The 16,331-nt window shown below is 39.3% G+C and overlaps 1 protein-coding gene, 1 long non-coding RNA gene and 1 other non-coding gene across 3 annotated transcripts; 1 reads left to right on the top strand and 2 right to left on the bottom strand.

The window, feature by feature from the left end:
- The first annotated feature begins 4,512 nt into the window (after positions 1-4,512).
- LOC135944823 (5S ribosomal RNA) lies at positions 4,513-4,631 on the top strand. The gene has a single exon (XR_010575369.1). It is a non-coding gene; the product is annotated as a 5S ribosomal RNA (ribosomal RNA).
- Positions 4,632-7,052: 2,421 nt separating this feature from the next.
- Positions 7,053-12,620, bottom strand: LOC135942800 (serine/threonine-protein phosphatase 6 regulatory ankyrin repeat subunit C-like). Its single transcript, XM_065489113.1, has 3 exons — positions 12,408-12,620; positions 12,273-12,351; positions 7,053-12,216 (listed from the first exon to the last, which is right to left on the bottom strand). Exon 3 carries the CDS (start codon positions 12,026-12,028, stop codon positions 7,628-7,630), a length of 4,401 nt encoding a protein of 1,466 aa, XP_065345185.1. The 5' UTR covers positions 12,029-12,216; positions 12,273-12,351; positions 12,408-12,620; the 3' UTR covers positions 7,053-7,627.
- Positions 12,621-12,687: 67 nt separating this feature from the next.
- On the bottom strand, positions 12,688-13,468 carry LOC135941941 (uncharacterized). The gene is made up of 3 exons (XR_010575032.1): positions 13,332-13,468; positions 13,048-13,270; positions 12,688-12,938 (listed from the first exon to the last, which is right to left on the bottom strand). It is a non-coding gene; the product is annotated as an uncharacterized LOC135941941 (long non-coding RNA).
- Positions 13,469-16,331: the final 2,863 nt, after the last annotated feature.

The following is a 16,331-nucleotide window of genomic DNA, read 5'->3' as shown; positions in this document are numbered from 1 at the left end:
TTAATTATGTTGCACTTGAGGAAATAAATATTTCTGCTCACTCAAATACAATTTTCTAAATCCAAGCTTTGCTTCTAATTGAATAATATAAAGCAGCCAGATGAAATAAAGAATTTAAATTTTTATTAAAGGTCCGAATTGATTCGTAAATTCCCGCTCCTCTTTCATTTTCTTATTGAAAAGCAGCTGCACATCCGCCGAATGTGGCTATCGTGATTAAATTTGCTTTTCCTTCGCTCGCACGACCTCAGTTCTGGACGCTTTTTGAAAGTGAAATGCCGAATGTGATTGTTGATTGGCCTTTTAATTGTTGCAGTCGGATTTTGGCGGATTGCAGGTGATAAGAAAAGAATATCACAACGATAAAATAAAATGTGCTCTCCTGTATATAGGCGTCGAAATAGGCAGCAACGATTCGGAAAGTGATTCATAGTCACGCTTAAAAATAATTAGACAAGTGCAAATATTGCGAGGAAGGCAAAAACTTGACGCGACACGAATTGCAAAGACAAAAATCTCTCCATGTGGATGCGAACAGCTGCGGCTTCAATTCGCGATAATTTCTCCGCGAAGGAGCTGCAGGAGAGCCGGAAACCGAGACCAATTCGGCGCGAGCCAAATAGACAAACGTTGATTTGCTTTATTTCTTTCTAAATTTGCCAGCCCTCCCGGTGATCCCCAGTTTGCAATTAATAATTTGTGAGGAGTTTGAACCAGGCCAAAAATATTCACGAGCTGATTTGACTTGGACAAAGGTGGAAAAATGTCGCGGAAAACAGTATTAGTGTTCGTGAACTGACGGCAAAATAATCCGAAATAAATGAATAGTTTTTTTTAAATATTAATAAATTCGCCCAAGTATATTTTTTGTTATCGATATTACAAACAGAAATTTATTGCAAGAATTGTGAAAAATATGTTCACCATCCCCTTTTTAAATTAATTTAATTGTAAGTTTATACTACCCCCTTGAAGCGGTTGCGAAAACAAGAATCAGTCCATTTTTGCTGCACACATTGAGCCGAAAATCAAATGAATGCTCGGGGCCAGTTTATTTGCTGCGCCCCTCTTTAAATCGCGACACTTTAACATACAAAACGTGGACCTTGCTGTTGCCTGATAATTTTTCCGAGGCCTGCACGCGCCGCTATTTCTCTCAGCCGAGCAATTTTGCAAGTGCTGCGACTTTTCTCACTATGAAAAGTCTAACTAATTCCGATGGTAATAATTTACTACTCTAACAGGCAATTAAAAATTAGGACAATTCTGGTGGAAATGAGAGAATGTGACACTCTTTGCCTTTGCGATAATTAATTGGCCGCAAGCACTTTTCAAATTATAATTTCCGAAATTAAATTCCTATTGAGTAATACGTTTTTACAAATAATTCTGATCCGGCAAGGAGATGCGAGTGCTGGAAAACTTACAGAAACTGCCGAGTGGAAAAGGTGTAGATGAGCGCATCCGTCCTTCTCTCTGGTGTTGCTCTCGCTCACGACCTATTTGCGGCTGCCTCCTCTTCTCTCTCGCTCTCGTCAGCGAAGAGTCTGAGACTTTTCGTCGCTGCCTGCGTGTATCCAACCATTTATTTTACCGACCAGCTTCCCTCTCCCGGCGCCTCTCCCAAATAAAAAACCGAACGCAAAGCCGCGCGTGACCTCTCATTTATTCCGCTGCGACGATCCTGGCCCTTCATAATTAAAAATAAAAAGCGACCAAATCAAATCACCAAGAAAGTATTTTCAAAGATTTAAATTGATGCATCGAATCCCTTTTCTCGATCAAAAGCAGGTTAACCCTTTTATTTTTTTCTAATAATTTATTTTGGGCTCGAAATGAAACAAAGCAAGCGCCGTTTTTGCTTTAATTTTTACTTTATCACGAAATGCGTCGAATGCGCCCTTTTTATTCGATCAGAGCTTTCCATAAGGTCCAGTTTATTTTATTTACATATTTATTTGCTATTTTGCTGGCACAATCAGACGATAAAAACGTTTATTTATATTCTATGCTGCGCCGTTTTGAAGAAGCAGTGGGGCCAGGTAACAGGTAACGGCTCTAAAAAAAGGTCGCACCTTCAAACTCTGCGTGGCTCGCTAGAAAAAAATAATCAAGAGTTGGACTGTTTTTGTTGTCAGGCCGATTAATTCGATGGCAAATTCCGCTCCCATTTAATATGCCAGATTTTTTTCTCCATTCTTTTTAGGATTTATTTTTTATACTTTTTCTCCTAAAAAATTGACAGTTCAACTAGAGTGGAAATTCGCAGCACAAATTTACCATGAATTAAATTCTAAAATTAATGAAAATAATCACAGCAGCTGGGCTATATAGCTTGGTTGATGAACTATTTTTAATTTTCCTTTGACCTGCAACCCGCCGTCTTCTGTCCAAATCCCCATAATAAAGTTGAATTTAACTGAGAAAATTGTTCCATTTGGTTTGACTCTCACCACTTGCAACGAACATACAAACAAATCGAGGCCGAAAACTTTGGTGTTTCGTGTGAAGGCGAAGAGCGAGGCAAAAGTGAAATAAATCAACTTGAACTGTTGCTTCCATTCAAATCATTTATTACCACGATGACACTTCGCTGCGCGGCCTTTTTTCGTCTCTCCTCTCGTCGCTTCACTGTGGAATTTTTTCTCCTGCCAAGTGCGCCGACCTCCTCTCCGAACACACAAATCGCGATAACCCAAAAGCGGCCTTGACATTTGACACTCAACTTCTTCCTAATCAGCTCACAAAAATTCACCGGCTAAATTTTCTAAATAATTCAATCAAAAATCAATTAATTGCCTTTTCTAATTCATTCAAAAATTATTATCATTTTACCAGAACACACTTCCTGAATGTTCTCCCAATTTTCCAAATTTTCACGATGAGAAATAAAATCGAATCTGAGCTCGATGAGAGGAAGAAGGTCAACTCGAACCGTGCCGTTTGGTTGTTGATCAGCTGACCAGCCCGATTTGGTGCAAATAATAATTAATAAAAAAGTGTAGACACCCACCGGTCCAGATTTGCTGGAATTCCCGCCGAAAAAATGGCTGGAATCGCAGGAAAAAACGATTTCTAAGCACCTCAAAATCGAATATTAAACACTGAGTAAATAAAAGGCTGAGAAAATTAGTCGCTTTAATCGATCTGATACAAATTATTTTACACCACGGAGGTTTTTGCCCAATTTCCATGAAAATATCTCTGAACAAAAAAAATATATTAAACATGAAAATTTGAAAGCAGGAAATTGCAAAGAGCGAAATAAATCTAATTAAAAAGTAAAATATCACGCTGCACTGAGCCACAAATAAAAATACAATCATTGTGCATATTTGCCACAAGCGCCTTTTTTTGCAGAGGGTGGGAAGTGGGAAATTCAGCTAACAGGGTGTAGTCCTGGAGCTCTGGTGGCACTTTTTTTTCACTCTAAAGGAAGAAGCAGGCTGGCCACAAACCGAAAAGAGGTGCCGGTCGGTCGCGCCACCTCGCGGTTTTACAAGTCGGTGCGGCACCTCCCTCGCGCAATTTTCGCAATTTTGGAACAAATTCAAGTCTCTAATTGTAAGCGCATGTTGATTGGCAGAATTCTCGCCTCTTGCGGCGGCGGTCGTCTGCCCTTTTTCCACTTTCTCCGCTTTTTCATCGTGTTTGGAAGTCCGTCGGTGAGGACTCGGGACTCAGGACGTGCTTCACGAGGGACTCTCTCGACCCTCTGGGTGCAGCCGCGCAGGTCGCGACTGTCCGCACGGCCCACCGAAGATCGCTGCTCGTTTGCTTCTTGACGTAAATTCATTATTTCTTTTTTAAATCATCCCCTTGCAAAATATTACCTGGAAAAAGGTTGTAGTCGGTTTATAAATCTTAATAACGACTCTTTAAATCTTAAGACCATCAGATATTAATTAAGAAAACGAGTACTTAATTGAAAAATTATTCCCATCTGTTTAAATGTTGCTAATATGGTTCGATCCTCGACGTTCTTTCTATTTTATTTCTATGCCTGCTCATCGCTTCTAGTTTAAAAATTCTAGCGTAAAAAAACGCTACTGCCACGCTATTTCCACAGAAAATCAACGTGGTTTTCGCGCCTGAAGGGTTCGAATTGAGAGACGTCACAATAAAATTATTGTTGCTGGCAGCAAAAAACTCTTTGAGTTGCCACGCGAGGGCAGCACTTCTCGCACTCGCTCCTTTTCTCGCTCCTTGGCGTTTGCGTTTGCGCCGTTTGCGGCGGCCGGCGAGCGGAGCAGCTGATCGAGCCGCGTTATTATAAATGCCAGGTTTACGTCGAAAGGGAAAATTCATCCGTTTTTTTCCCTCAGGTTTGTCCAAAACCAAAGGCGAGAAACAATTAGGTAGGGCTTTTTATCGCTGCTGTGACGTCAAAAGGAGCAATAATTATTATTGCTGTGGTGCCCGCCCGCGCTTTACGATTCTCCTGACACCTATCGGTTAATCAGGAAATATAATCTCATGAAATTATATAGCTTTTCTTGTCAAGGTATTAGTGTCTACGACCACATCACGTTGAAAACACCGGTTCTCGTCCGATCACCGAAGTTAAGCAACATTGAGTGCAGTCAGTACTTGGATGGGTGACCGCCTGGGAACACTGCATGTTGTAGACCTATCGATCTTTTTGCCAATCGGCATTTTGTTTAAATTTAATTTCCGTCTTAAAAATTCGTTTTATTTATTTTTAGGTGCAATTCAAAGCTTTCAGGAGGTTTATTAAAATTAATTACTTATCAAATAGCGAGATTTATTTTTTCTCCAAGCACAAAAGACACTCACGCAGTCACTCTCGGACTCTCGGAGTCTCGGACAAAGAAAAATAAACAAAATTGCTCATCGACGCAGCGATTCCATCCAGAAAAGTGCTTTTAAATCGGGTTTCCCTGCTCGTTCTTCTCTTCATGCCCTGCATCAGCACCCCCTTCGGAGTCTACAAATTGATAATTTTTGTTGATTTTCGGACTGCCAGCCAGCTGTCCGTTATTTGTTTAAATTTATTTATCCCGACAGTGCGCAATAATGGCCTTTTTTCGTCTCCCCTCTCGTTGCTGCTTTTTATTCCAGCTGCCGCTTCATTTTTCTCTCTCCTGCCAAATGCCAATCTCCACTCGGAGCACACAAATAAGCGAGATAAGGCAAAAGCGGCCTTGGCGCTTACTCAACTTCTTTCCAATCAACATCCAACATTTAGCGGGTAATTTTTATTTCGCATCAAAATAATTGGATCAAATATCAAGTTTCCTCTTCTCCGCGATAGATCGCTTCCTAATCAATTCAAAAATTATTACCATCTCTCACTCAGCAAAGCCCATTTTCAGTCAGGAAAATTTGTATGAATTTTTATGTATCATTAATGTTGCATGGTTCGATTTTCTCCTTTCTTTTCTTTGATTTTTACTTCTTCTTGTTTCTTGTCTTCTTATTGTTAGAAAGTAACGCGATCGACACGAACATGCCACCTTCTCAATAGAAAACAAACGTGGTTTTCGCGCCAAATGTGATCGAACTGCATGACGTCATATTATTTTCTTGCTGGACACCACCTTCCAAATCAAAACGTCTAGCCATTGTCTGTGATTCGCCCCCTCCCCTCTCACCCTTACTCAAAAAATATATTCACTGAGTTTGACTGACCAAAATCACGATTTTTGTTTTCTTTTATCAATAACCCATTATTCTTTTAATTTCGATGACAAAATAATAAACAGCAAGGTCAGCGCGCATCTCGGCTGCACTGCTGCAACACTCCCTCTCGCAGCTGCTTCAGTTTGGAGATTTTTTTATATGAATTTTTAGAATTTGAGAATCCTCTAGCACACAACCAAACATGAAAAATGTGTTGGACGCACCTGACCCTGCTGGAGAGTAAACTTACTCGTAGAGCCCGCTCGCACACTCGATCGTATCTTTGGTGTGTTTTTCGTTAAATTAGAAGGTTTAATTTAGTCCATAAAACGCGTATACGTATTATTTCGTCTCAAATTGGCGAGTGTACTCGAAAAGAGAGAGGAAATGCCCTCGCATTCAGTCAATTCTAATTTTGTAGGCATCACCGACTAAGCTAGAGTGCCAATACAGAGCGATCTTCGAGTGTTTTAAAATATCTTTCAAGCAGGCAAAAGATATTTAATTATTAATAACATTCAAATAGACTTATTAAATGCATTTTTTGTACTTTTGACAGTTTTTTGAGTTAGCGATCCAGTAGAGTATATTTAATTAGAAACTGAAAAGCGAAACAAATGGAGACGAAATTACTCACAATCAGATCCGTCTCTGTTGTGAGCTTTCAGCTCGGGAAAAATAATATTTTTCTATTTGACAATCAGTAAATTGAAAACAAAATACTATTTTATTAAATGCAAAAAACGTATTGAAATGAACTTACTTGACTTTAAGCACAGGAATGGCCCTCCGCATCCGCTGTATTCGCTGATCCAAAGCACGAGCAGCAAAATCCACTCTGGCACCGCGCAAGAGAGACAAAGTGAACCATCGTCCCTTTCCTATACAGTGAGGCCTCGACATTTTAGCCTATATACCAACTTACCACTCCATCTGTTGCTAAACGCGAAAATCTCGAAAGGGGTTTTGCTGCAAATAAAATAGGAAACTGGGATTCAGACCAAATCAGTGTAGCTTGATGTTACTTTTCCTCGCGGTCAACTTTTACGGCTCTTTAACAAGAAATTCAATCAATCAAACTCCAGATTTTCTCGTAGGTTCAATATAGCCAAGGGGAGAGTTTAGTTTGTTCGCAAAATCTACCATTGTCTTAATCGGGCTGACGAAAAACTGCTTTTGAAATTAGCAACGTCAGTTAAGCAGCAAATAAAAGCACCTCTGGAATGAACTTGTCGACAAAGTGATGCAATTTTTAGGTTGGAAGCAACACCACTCGCTAACACTTTTATTTTAAAATATTCATCTCGTATTTTCTTGGATTCCTCTCTTCCTTCAATAATGTAATGCGATGATGAATGCAACACCTTTTCAAGCAAATAAATCGCCGAAATTATATTATAAAAAATCAATTTATAGAAGGAAACTATATTATTTTATTCATTCCACTGGACTACTTCCACTCGAAAGGGTCAATCAGATTATTCACAACAATTTTCACTCTAATACATTCTAAGAGTTTAACCAAAAATTGAAAAATTCTATTCAATGTTTGAAAAAACTTTACTTTACAACATACCAGCATGAATACATTTTTATTCCATATACATAAATACAAAATATTTAACAAAACCTTTGATACAGTAAAAACTATATAAAGCTAACAGCAACTCATTTACAAATACATGTTACAAAGCAACTACTTATTGTTCTATTAACAGATGGAGACTGTTAATTAACTGTACATTTATTTCTTAATGCCATCCTACACTCAAAATTGGTCCATCAATACTTTAATTTACACAGCATGCACGGATCTATTAATTTTTACAATTGAAAACTTACTTATCAGGCCTGTGTGTTTCTGATGTAAAATTGCAGCATTCTAACCAAAAGTCACTGCTTTGCAATAATTAATTGTAACGTAATAAAGATAGCAATCCCCAACTTTTGTCTCGTTTACTTTATCTGCGCCCTTTTTTCACCATCAAATTAAACAACAGTCTTTTCGATCGTTTTTGGTTAGTTTTTTTAAAATTTCCCCGTTGATTTTCATTTGACGTAATACAGCAGCGCATTCTTTGTCATTCAATATCTTTTTGTTTACTGCGGCTCCATTGTCGAGCAGAATTTGAACCACTTTTTCCTCACAATTGTGCTTAGCCGCGAGAAATAAAGCAGTCTCTCCTTTACTATTTTTTTCATTTATCAAGGCGCCCTTATCAAGCAGCATTTGGACCACTTCAGGACGTCGGTTGTGTGTAGCAGCGTAATGCAGTAGTGCGGTCCATTCACCATTGTCTCCTGCATTTAAGTTGGCACCATTTTCAAGTATGATTTTCACTATTTCAGGGTTTGTGTTGTACCCAGCAGCTAGGTAAAAGGCTGTGTATCCATCTTTATTTTGTAAACGAACGTCGGCGCCGTGTTGAATCAGCATTTGTACAATTTCTGGAGCTTGGTTGAATCTGACAGCGAAATGCAGTGCTGTCCAACCGTCATTTTCTTGTGCGTTAACATCAGAACCATTTTCAAGCAATATTTTCACTATTTCAGGGTTTATATTATGCTGAGCAGCTAGGTGAAGGGCTGCTTTTCCTCCACTAGTGTGTGAATCAACGTCGGAGCCGTTTTCGATCAAAGTTTGGACGATTTCCGAAGCTGGGTTAAATCTAGCAGCGAAATGCAGTGCGGTCCATTTATAATTGTCTTGTGCGTTTACTTCGGCACCTTGTTCAAGCAAAAGGTTCACTATTTCAGGGCTTGTATTATACCAAGCAGCTAAGTGAAGGGCTGATTCTCCTTGTTGATTTAGCGAATCAACGTCGGCGCCATTTTCAAGCAGCTTTTGGACAATTTCTCCAGCTGGGTTATATCTAGCGGCCAAATGCAGTGCGGTACATTTATCATTGCTTTCGGCGTTTATTTTGGCACCATTTTCTAGCAACATTTTCACTATTATTGAGTTCTTATTCCTCCTAGCAGCTAGGTGAAGTGCTGTGAATCCATCCTTATCTTGTAAATCAACGTCGATACCGTTTTCGAGCAGCTCTTGCACTACTGCTGTAGCTGGGTCAAATGAATCGACCGTGTAATGCAGAGCAGTCCATTTATTATGGTTTTGTACGTTAACTTTGGCGCCTTTTTCTAGTAAAATTTTCACTATTTCTGGGTTTCTATTCAACCCGGCAGTTTGATGAAGGGCTGTATTTCCATAAATATTTTGTGATTGAACGTCGGCGCCGTTTTCGAGTAGTATTTGGATCACCTCTGCATTTGAGTTCTTTTCAGCGGCCAAATGCAGTGCGGTACATTTATCATTGTTTTGTGCGTTTACTTTGGCGCCATTTTCAAGCATATTTTTCACTATTTCAGGGTTTGTATTCCACCCAGCAGCTAGGTAAAGGGCTGTGTATCCATCTTTATTTTTTGAATGAACGTCGGCGCCGTTTGCGAGCAGCATTTGGATGATTTTTGAATCTGGGTTATATCTAGCGGCAAAATGCAGTGCGGTCCAGTTGTCATTGTTTTGTACGTTAACTTTGGCACCATTCTCAAGCAAAATTTGCACTAGTTCTGGGTTTTCAGTCCATTCAGCAGCTAGGTGAAGGGCTGATTTTCGTCCTTTAGTTTGTGAATCAACGTCGGCGCCGTTTTCGAGCAGTTTTTGAAACACTTCTCTGGATGAACTATATCTAGCGGCGTAATGCAGAGCAGTCCATTTATTATGGTTTTGTACGTTAACTTTGGCGCCTTTTTCTAGTAAAATTTTCACTATTTCTGGGTTTCGATTAAACCCAGCAGCTAGGTGAAGGACTGTATTTCCATCACTGTTTTGTAAATGAATGTCGGCGCCATTTTCGAGCATTTTTTGGATAATTTCTGAAACTGGGTAATGTCTTGCGGCGTAATGCAGTACGGTACATTTATCTTTGTTTGTTGCGTTTACTTTAGCACCTTTGTCAAGTAAAATCTTCACCATTTCTGGGTTTTCATTTGACATAGCTGCTAGGTGAAGTGCTGTGAATCCATCCTTATCTTGTAAATCAAGGTCGGCACCGTTTTCGAGCAGCTCTCGGACTACTGCTGTAGCTGGGTCAAATGAATCGACTGTGTAATGCAGAGCAGTTTGTTTTTTATTGTCTTGTGCGTTTACTTTGGCTCCTTTTTGAAGAAAAATTTTCACAATTTCTGGGTTTCTATTCCTGGCAGCTAGGTGAAGGGCTGTAGATCCATATATATTTTGTAAATGAACGTCGGCGCCGTTTTCGAGCAGTGTTTGGATCACCTCTACATTTGGGTTTGTTTCAACGGCCGTATGCAGTGCGGTCATTTTATCTCTGTCTTGTGCGTTTACTTTAGAACATTTTTCAAGCAAAGTATTCAAAATTTGTGGGTTTTTATTCCACCTTGCAGCTAGATGGAGTGCTGTACATCCAACGTCATCTTGTATATCAACATCAGCGCCATTTTCGAGCAGTTTTAAGACGATCCCTGGAGTTTTGTTATATTTAGCGGCGAAATGCAGTGCGGTCCATTTGCAATTGTCTTGTGCGTTTTCTTTCGCACCACTTTCAAGCAAAATGTCCGCTATTTCTGGGTTTTCATTCCATCGAGCAGCTAGATGAAGAGCTGTGCGTCCGTCATCATTTTTGAAATTGACATCGGAGCCCCTATCAATGAGTGCTTTCACCAAATCTAATTTGTTTCCCAGGATGAAATAAGGCAAAATTGACACTCCAGTTTTAACAGTTTTGATAGCTTCATCATCGGCGAATATAAGATGTTGTGCCACTTCCCATTTATCTGTTTCACCAGCTAACAACAGCGGTGTGTGCTCAAAAATTGTTTCAGCGTTTTTGTCAACATCAGTGTTTTTTAAGAGCCAAATAGCAACTTCCTCGCTGCATTCTTCGTCAATAATCGCTAGGTGGAGACAATTTTCTCCATCGTTTGTTGTTTCGGTTGCCAACCTGCTGTTTCTTTCGTGCACCATCTTGACCATTTCAAGGTGCCGCAAAGCGAAGTGCAAAGCGTTTTTACCGTCTTCATCTTTTAATGAGAGATCGGGATTGAGCAAGTTGAACATTTGTCGCAAATTCTCTCGACAAATAAGTTTGACTAATTTCAAAGGGTTTGATATGGCCCAATCCGCAAAAGCATCAGTGTAGGACGCGTCCTTCCCCTTCTCCGTTGAAAGGAATAGGTCAACGAACTTCCTGCACTGTACTAGTTCTTCGTTGAACAAGGGCACTTCCTCATCTACTGGATTTTTTAAGTCCTCAATAAATTTTTGTGAGGTAAGAAATTCTGCAAACGTTTGGTGGGTGAAATTGACTCTGTCATTGCAATGTGTCACAACTCCAAAAGCGTTCATCTTTTCCAATGCTTCCTTTGTAACACTGCCTTGGTCAATCTTCACTCCTCTTACGAAACGAGAGGCCACCAGTTGTATGAATTTCAGTTCTTTGTCAATCATCTCTTCTCCAACATCTTTGCCTCCATTTTCTCTAACCAAACAAATTTTCACTTTGTGCCGCACTATTTTGTCAAAGATGTCGTACAAGTTTCCATCACCGCTGTACTCGGCCAACAAGGAGAGGTAGAGTGGGTTTCCCAGAATGTCTTGGTCTTTGAAGATTTTCCTCAATTGTGCGATTTCCTGTGGACTCTTTCGGGCAACTTTCTCCAGAAACTCGATTTGCTTTGCTTCATCAAGTGGTTCAATCTCAACTATCATAGATTTTTGTATCCTGTCTTGAATGTGGTGCACTTCGTGAGGCCTGGTCCCTATAATGAGTGGGACTCTTGCTTGATTTAACGCAATCAAAATTTTGATGATTTTTTCTCTGAAATCTGGACACACTTCGTCAAATCCGTCAAGGAAAACAATAGTTTCTCTCTTCTCAATCCAGTTCTTAATATCGTCATTAGAATTGCAGGTTGTGTTTGCGAGGAATTCGATTTCATTTACTTTCGATGCAGGCATATTAAGTAAATATCGATAATATTTTTTAAGAGGAATCAGCAGTACCTTAAAACCTCCATCATGTTTGGTTAGTTGGCGCGCCATTTCTTTCAGAACGGTCGATTTACCTGCTCCAGCAACAGAATTAAATAACCATAAAATGCTCGCTTCAGCTGAATTTCTCACTGTAGAAACAGCTTCTAAGTCTTTGACGAGATTCAACTTTTTCGAGGGTTCAATTTCACTTGGAATTTGTAGTTTTTCTTGAAGACTCATTGTCTGAAGAAGACTTTCAATTGATTTCTTGTTTTCCTCAAACAATCGTTTGGCCTCTTTAGTCAATGTATCAAAATCGATCTTTTCCTCTATAAGTGGTTCCGATGAATTTTTATAAATTTGTTCACGGGGTATTTTTTTCATTTTAATTTTCAAATGGGGTTTGACAAATGCTCTTGGCCAATTAGGAAATTTGATGAGATACTGCAAAGTGGAATTGAGAAGAACCACATCTTCTCTATTTGACTCACAAGTTATCAGATTCTCCAGAAGTTCTTGTAGGCTTTTCTCACCGATTTTTTCCAACTTTTCATTAAACTTTTGTAGTGCATCTGTGAAAATATATTTTCTAAATATGCGCAACTTAATAAAACCTTTTTTAACGTACCATCGTATTTTAAAATCAAAATTAGCCAGCCACTGTGGTTGGTTGCAGAGACTTGTAAATTTTTCGTGTGCAATGAGATCTAAATAAAAAATCCGTTTCATCTAAAAATTTCTTCAGCTGTAGTAGAGATCTTACACTGTCCGTTTGAGGTGCTTCCACGTTAACAACAAACAGAAGTTTTGGCTTCCCTATAAATTTATCGTTTTTAGGACCAACCAAGCTGTGCAGGATGTCAGTGATCGGAATCTCTTGGCCCTTTTGCACGCGCACGCAAACCTCGTTGTGTTCATTTTCACACACAGGGCCAAAAATGCAGGTCAAAATGCAGCCCACGTCTGGTTCCAACTCGGACACTGCAAAACCATATAATTATAAACCAAATTTAAAATTCCTTTGACTTTATACTTGCCAATCTTAAAATAGAAATTCATGGACGCACTGCTAAGTGTCCAGTCTGTGATTTCGAAGTCTAGGTTCTGAAGAACTCTTTTCATATCTTGTACTTGTTTGCAATGAGTCACGGATAAAATGAAACCTCTACGGCCCCTGATGTCTTGTCCTTCGTCCGATTTCCAGGCGAAATATCCGGAATGTAGTTCATTTAAAACTTTGCTCTTGCCACTAGACGCATCAGTGTTTGAAATAGGTTTTTCTGTGATATTAGCCCTGAAAAAAATCGGTTGTTACACTCTGTCTTACTGTCTTCTGGATTCAATAGTTAATGATAAGTATTCTTGAATAATTTTTGTCGGGATCCATTTTATGCGATACTCACTTTGAGATTACAAATTTTCTGTCCTGTGTAAACATTTTGAGTTCTGGCGTCTGTCCCAGTGGAGTGTTTTTTGCAAAGTTCATTAAACTGCGTGACGAATGATGCATTCGATTCTGAACAATGGTAAAGAATTTCAACAATGGCTCATCATCGGCATTGTTAAGACACATGCAGATATTACGGACAAACCACGAACCTTTTTCATCAGTGTTTGCCATTGTCGCTGAAAGTTTTATAAATTAATTGAAGTTAGGCAGTTGTAATCTTTGCCGTTAAAAAATTACTCTCAACTGTCGAATAGAACATGACATAGTTTTGCATTCCTGCGCGATTGGTGATTCTACATGCATTCCTGTTTTCATAGTTTTTGTACGAATTCCTTGTGTCGTATTTAGAATCCTCCAACGAACCCCGACATGGCTGAAACACGGAAAATTTTGTTATATAACTATTCATCTCGTACTTTTCCTTTTTATTTATAGTTTTAAGTTTGTGTGGTCGAAGCTTACCCCAAAATTCACGATTTTCAGACATTTGTCGAATCTCTTTAGCTTCTGTAAGGAGTCAAGGATCTCATCCGTTGTGAAACATTCGTATTCATCAGAATTCCTTTTCAGGTGGTCGGTCAATATCGTTCCGTTTTCAGTCCCATGAGAGAGAATGAAAAGCACGAAAACTGAGGGCACGTCATCTGAATAAAAAAGGGACAATTTATGTTTAGATGAATATTAATTTATTGAACGTGATACCTTGTGAGCTGAAAAACTGCAAAAGCTTCTCTTGATCGCCGAGAAGTTTGAGCAAAGTTTTCTTGTTCGGTGACCGAAAGTTACGGAAATTGCAGTTCCGGTTTTTCCCGAAGATACTATTTAGGCGTTCTACGTCACAGGCGTCTCCCTTTCGGAAATAATCTGGATTGTTTTTGAACTCGTAGTGAATGACCAGGACACAAACACTTGAAAGAGCAATAATTTAGTTTCTTATAATGAGATCTAAACTCTGGAAAATTACTTGTCCGCATTTTGTCTGGTGACGACACGTTCATCTATTTCAGATTCGAAAAATCCTAGATTTGCTTTCCCTTGAGGTCGAATGTGTGCAGCGCCTTGAATAAATGAATAGCTATTAATTCCTCACAACTCTAAGTGACGGTGGATGAAATCTTTTGTAGTTAACACTCATGAAAGATAATTACCTCTATCATCATGCGACTCGATCGGTTCTTCCATTTCAATTTGTGTGTCCTCTGGTGGTGTATCGGAAGGAGATGCTCTTGCAGAAACAGATTTCAACTCCAAGCTTTGTGAGAACATTGAATTATCTTTGCTACTCTCTTGCTGATTGGATTCACTACTCCTGAATGGCTTCTTTTCCTGAAACATTGTCGTAGAAAGTCATTTTTTATCACTGTCCGAGGTTTCAAGATCAAATCAACCTTTGATAAAATTGGTTTAAAGAAATTAGACTCTTGATGTACCTGCTCTGGCTTGTCTTGTTGTTGACTTCCTGAAGCGACAGACTCATCCAAACGTTTGTATTTCTTTGGAACTTTGATGTTGCAGGATTGAACGAAGTGTTGCAGTTCTTGCACGGAGGAAGCAGTGGCAAGAACGAGACAATCTTTGTACTCTGCCTCGCTCAGCAAGTGCTCGAAATCCTTGTCATCCTTGGGTTCTTGATCCAGGAAGGACCCATCGTCAGGGTCCACCTCCAAAGACCAGTGCCATGCTGATTGCAACACAGCTCCCCAGAAGTCTTGTCCAAGAGAGTCCCAGGCCAATCCCGGATTCGAATGTCTTGCATTTGGTCTTGGTTTCAAAAATTTTGACGGCACAATGAAGTAATTTATTTTGGTGTTCGTTTCCAAACAGTAAGCGAAGTAATTTTTTTCTGTTTCCATCTTACTGGGATGAGTACAATGCCGTTTTCACAATATATTATTTTTCCATTTCATTAAGAAATCTGTAACCAGAGAAAGTGACACAACGAGAAATTTAATAGAAACTCATCTATGAGGCATACGTCTATATTATAAGATTTTATTTTCATCAAAACCGTTCGATCCACAAAGCTACCCACTGACCATGGCTCTGCTTTCGCCACAGCGCAGTAATTCGAAAAACAGTCCGGTTTAAAAAAAAAAAACTTCACATGGGGAGACGCACCTTACCAAGGGGCATCGACTGGTCCAAGAATCATGAGCCTGGGGCCCATAGGGTCCGGATCGCGCCCTGAAAACCACCAGGAAAAAAGCCATTCGCCGTAGAAACGTTGGAAAAGATTTTTTTATTTCAAAAAATAGTTTTTCACGATTCTACGGCGATTGGCTGAACCGATTTTGGTTTTCAGCACGTCAAAAATTAGCAAATTAATTGAAGAATGCACAGGAGCTTGATTGAGTCTGAAATCGCAGCGGAAGTGCCTTAAAATCGAAAGTCTAAGGTGGCGCCATCTGTTGGTGGCTTCGAACACTTAGGGTTTATGCAACTGGTGAATTGAGCAGAGAATAAAAATGCTTCAGACGAACGAATTTGTACAATGTTGCTCTTATTTTGTTTACGAGGGTGATATGTCTGCTGATCTGAGGCATAAAGGATCGCAAAATTCTGCTGAACAGTACGAGAATTTGTTTTTTAATTCCCTCCCAGAGTTTTTATCATAAAATACAATGAACTCTCGAGAGCTAATTTCCCACGCCGAGTATAGAGATGAACAATTATGTTTTTCTTAAATTCAGAGTATTTCGAATTTAAGTACATTTATTTTACTATCACCTCACATTTAATTATACATTTTTTTGTGATAAATATTTTTGCCGTCGTGGTTTTAAAGCTGCATTAAATTTCTCCTCTCCAATTAATTTATTTTTTTCTTTGCCTCACTTCCTTTGAAACGCGAACTTTCCTGCGGTCACGTCTTCCGCTGACAATGTTTGCAAAGCCAGGACGCGCCGCACCCTTCCTGCCACTCTTCTTATCAGCCGAGCATTTTTAAGTATATTTAATTTCCATGATATGAAAAGTGGAACAAATTCCGAGGGAAATAATTTTTCAACATAGGAGGGAATTAAAACGGTACAAAATTCTGGCGAAAATTAAAAAATGTGACATTCCCTTCTGAAAATAAATTTGGGCCACAATTATTATTGCAGGAATTCTATTTTAAAAATTAATCCTGTTTGTGCTCTCTGACTCTGCGCGCCATTAAAAATTAATCAGATCCGGCAAAAAACTTACCAAACGTGCCGCGATTGTGGGTGAAGCTCGTACGTCTTTCCCTCTCGT

Source organism: Cloeon dipterum, chromosome 4 (genome assembly GCF_949628265.1).
Source record: "Cloeon dipterum chromosome 4, ieCloDipt1.1, whole genome shotgun sequence".
In the NCBI taxonomy this organism is placed as follows: domain Eukaryota; kingdom Metazoa; phylum Arthropoda; class Insecta; order Ephemeroptera; family Baetidae; genus Cloeon; species Cloeon dipterum.
The sequence above is the reverse complement of the archived record's forward strand: the minus strand, read 5'-3'. Positions and strand labels throughout refer to the sequence as shown.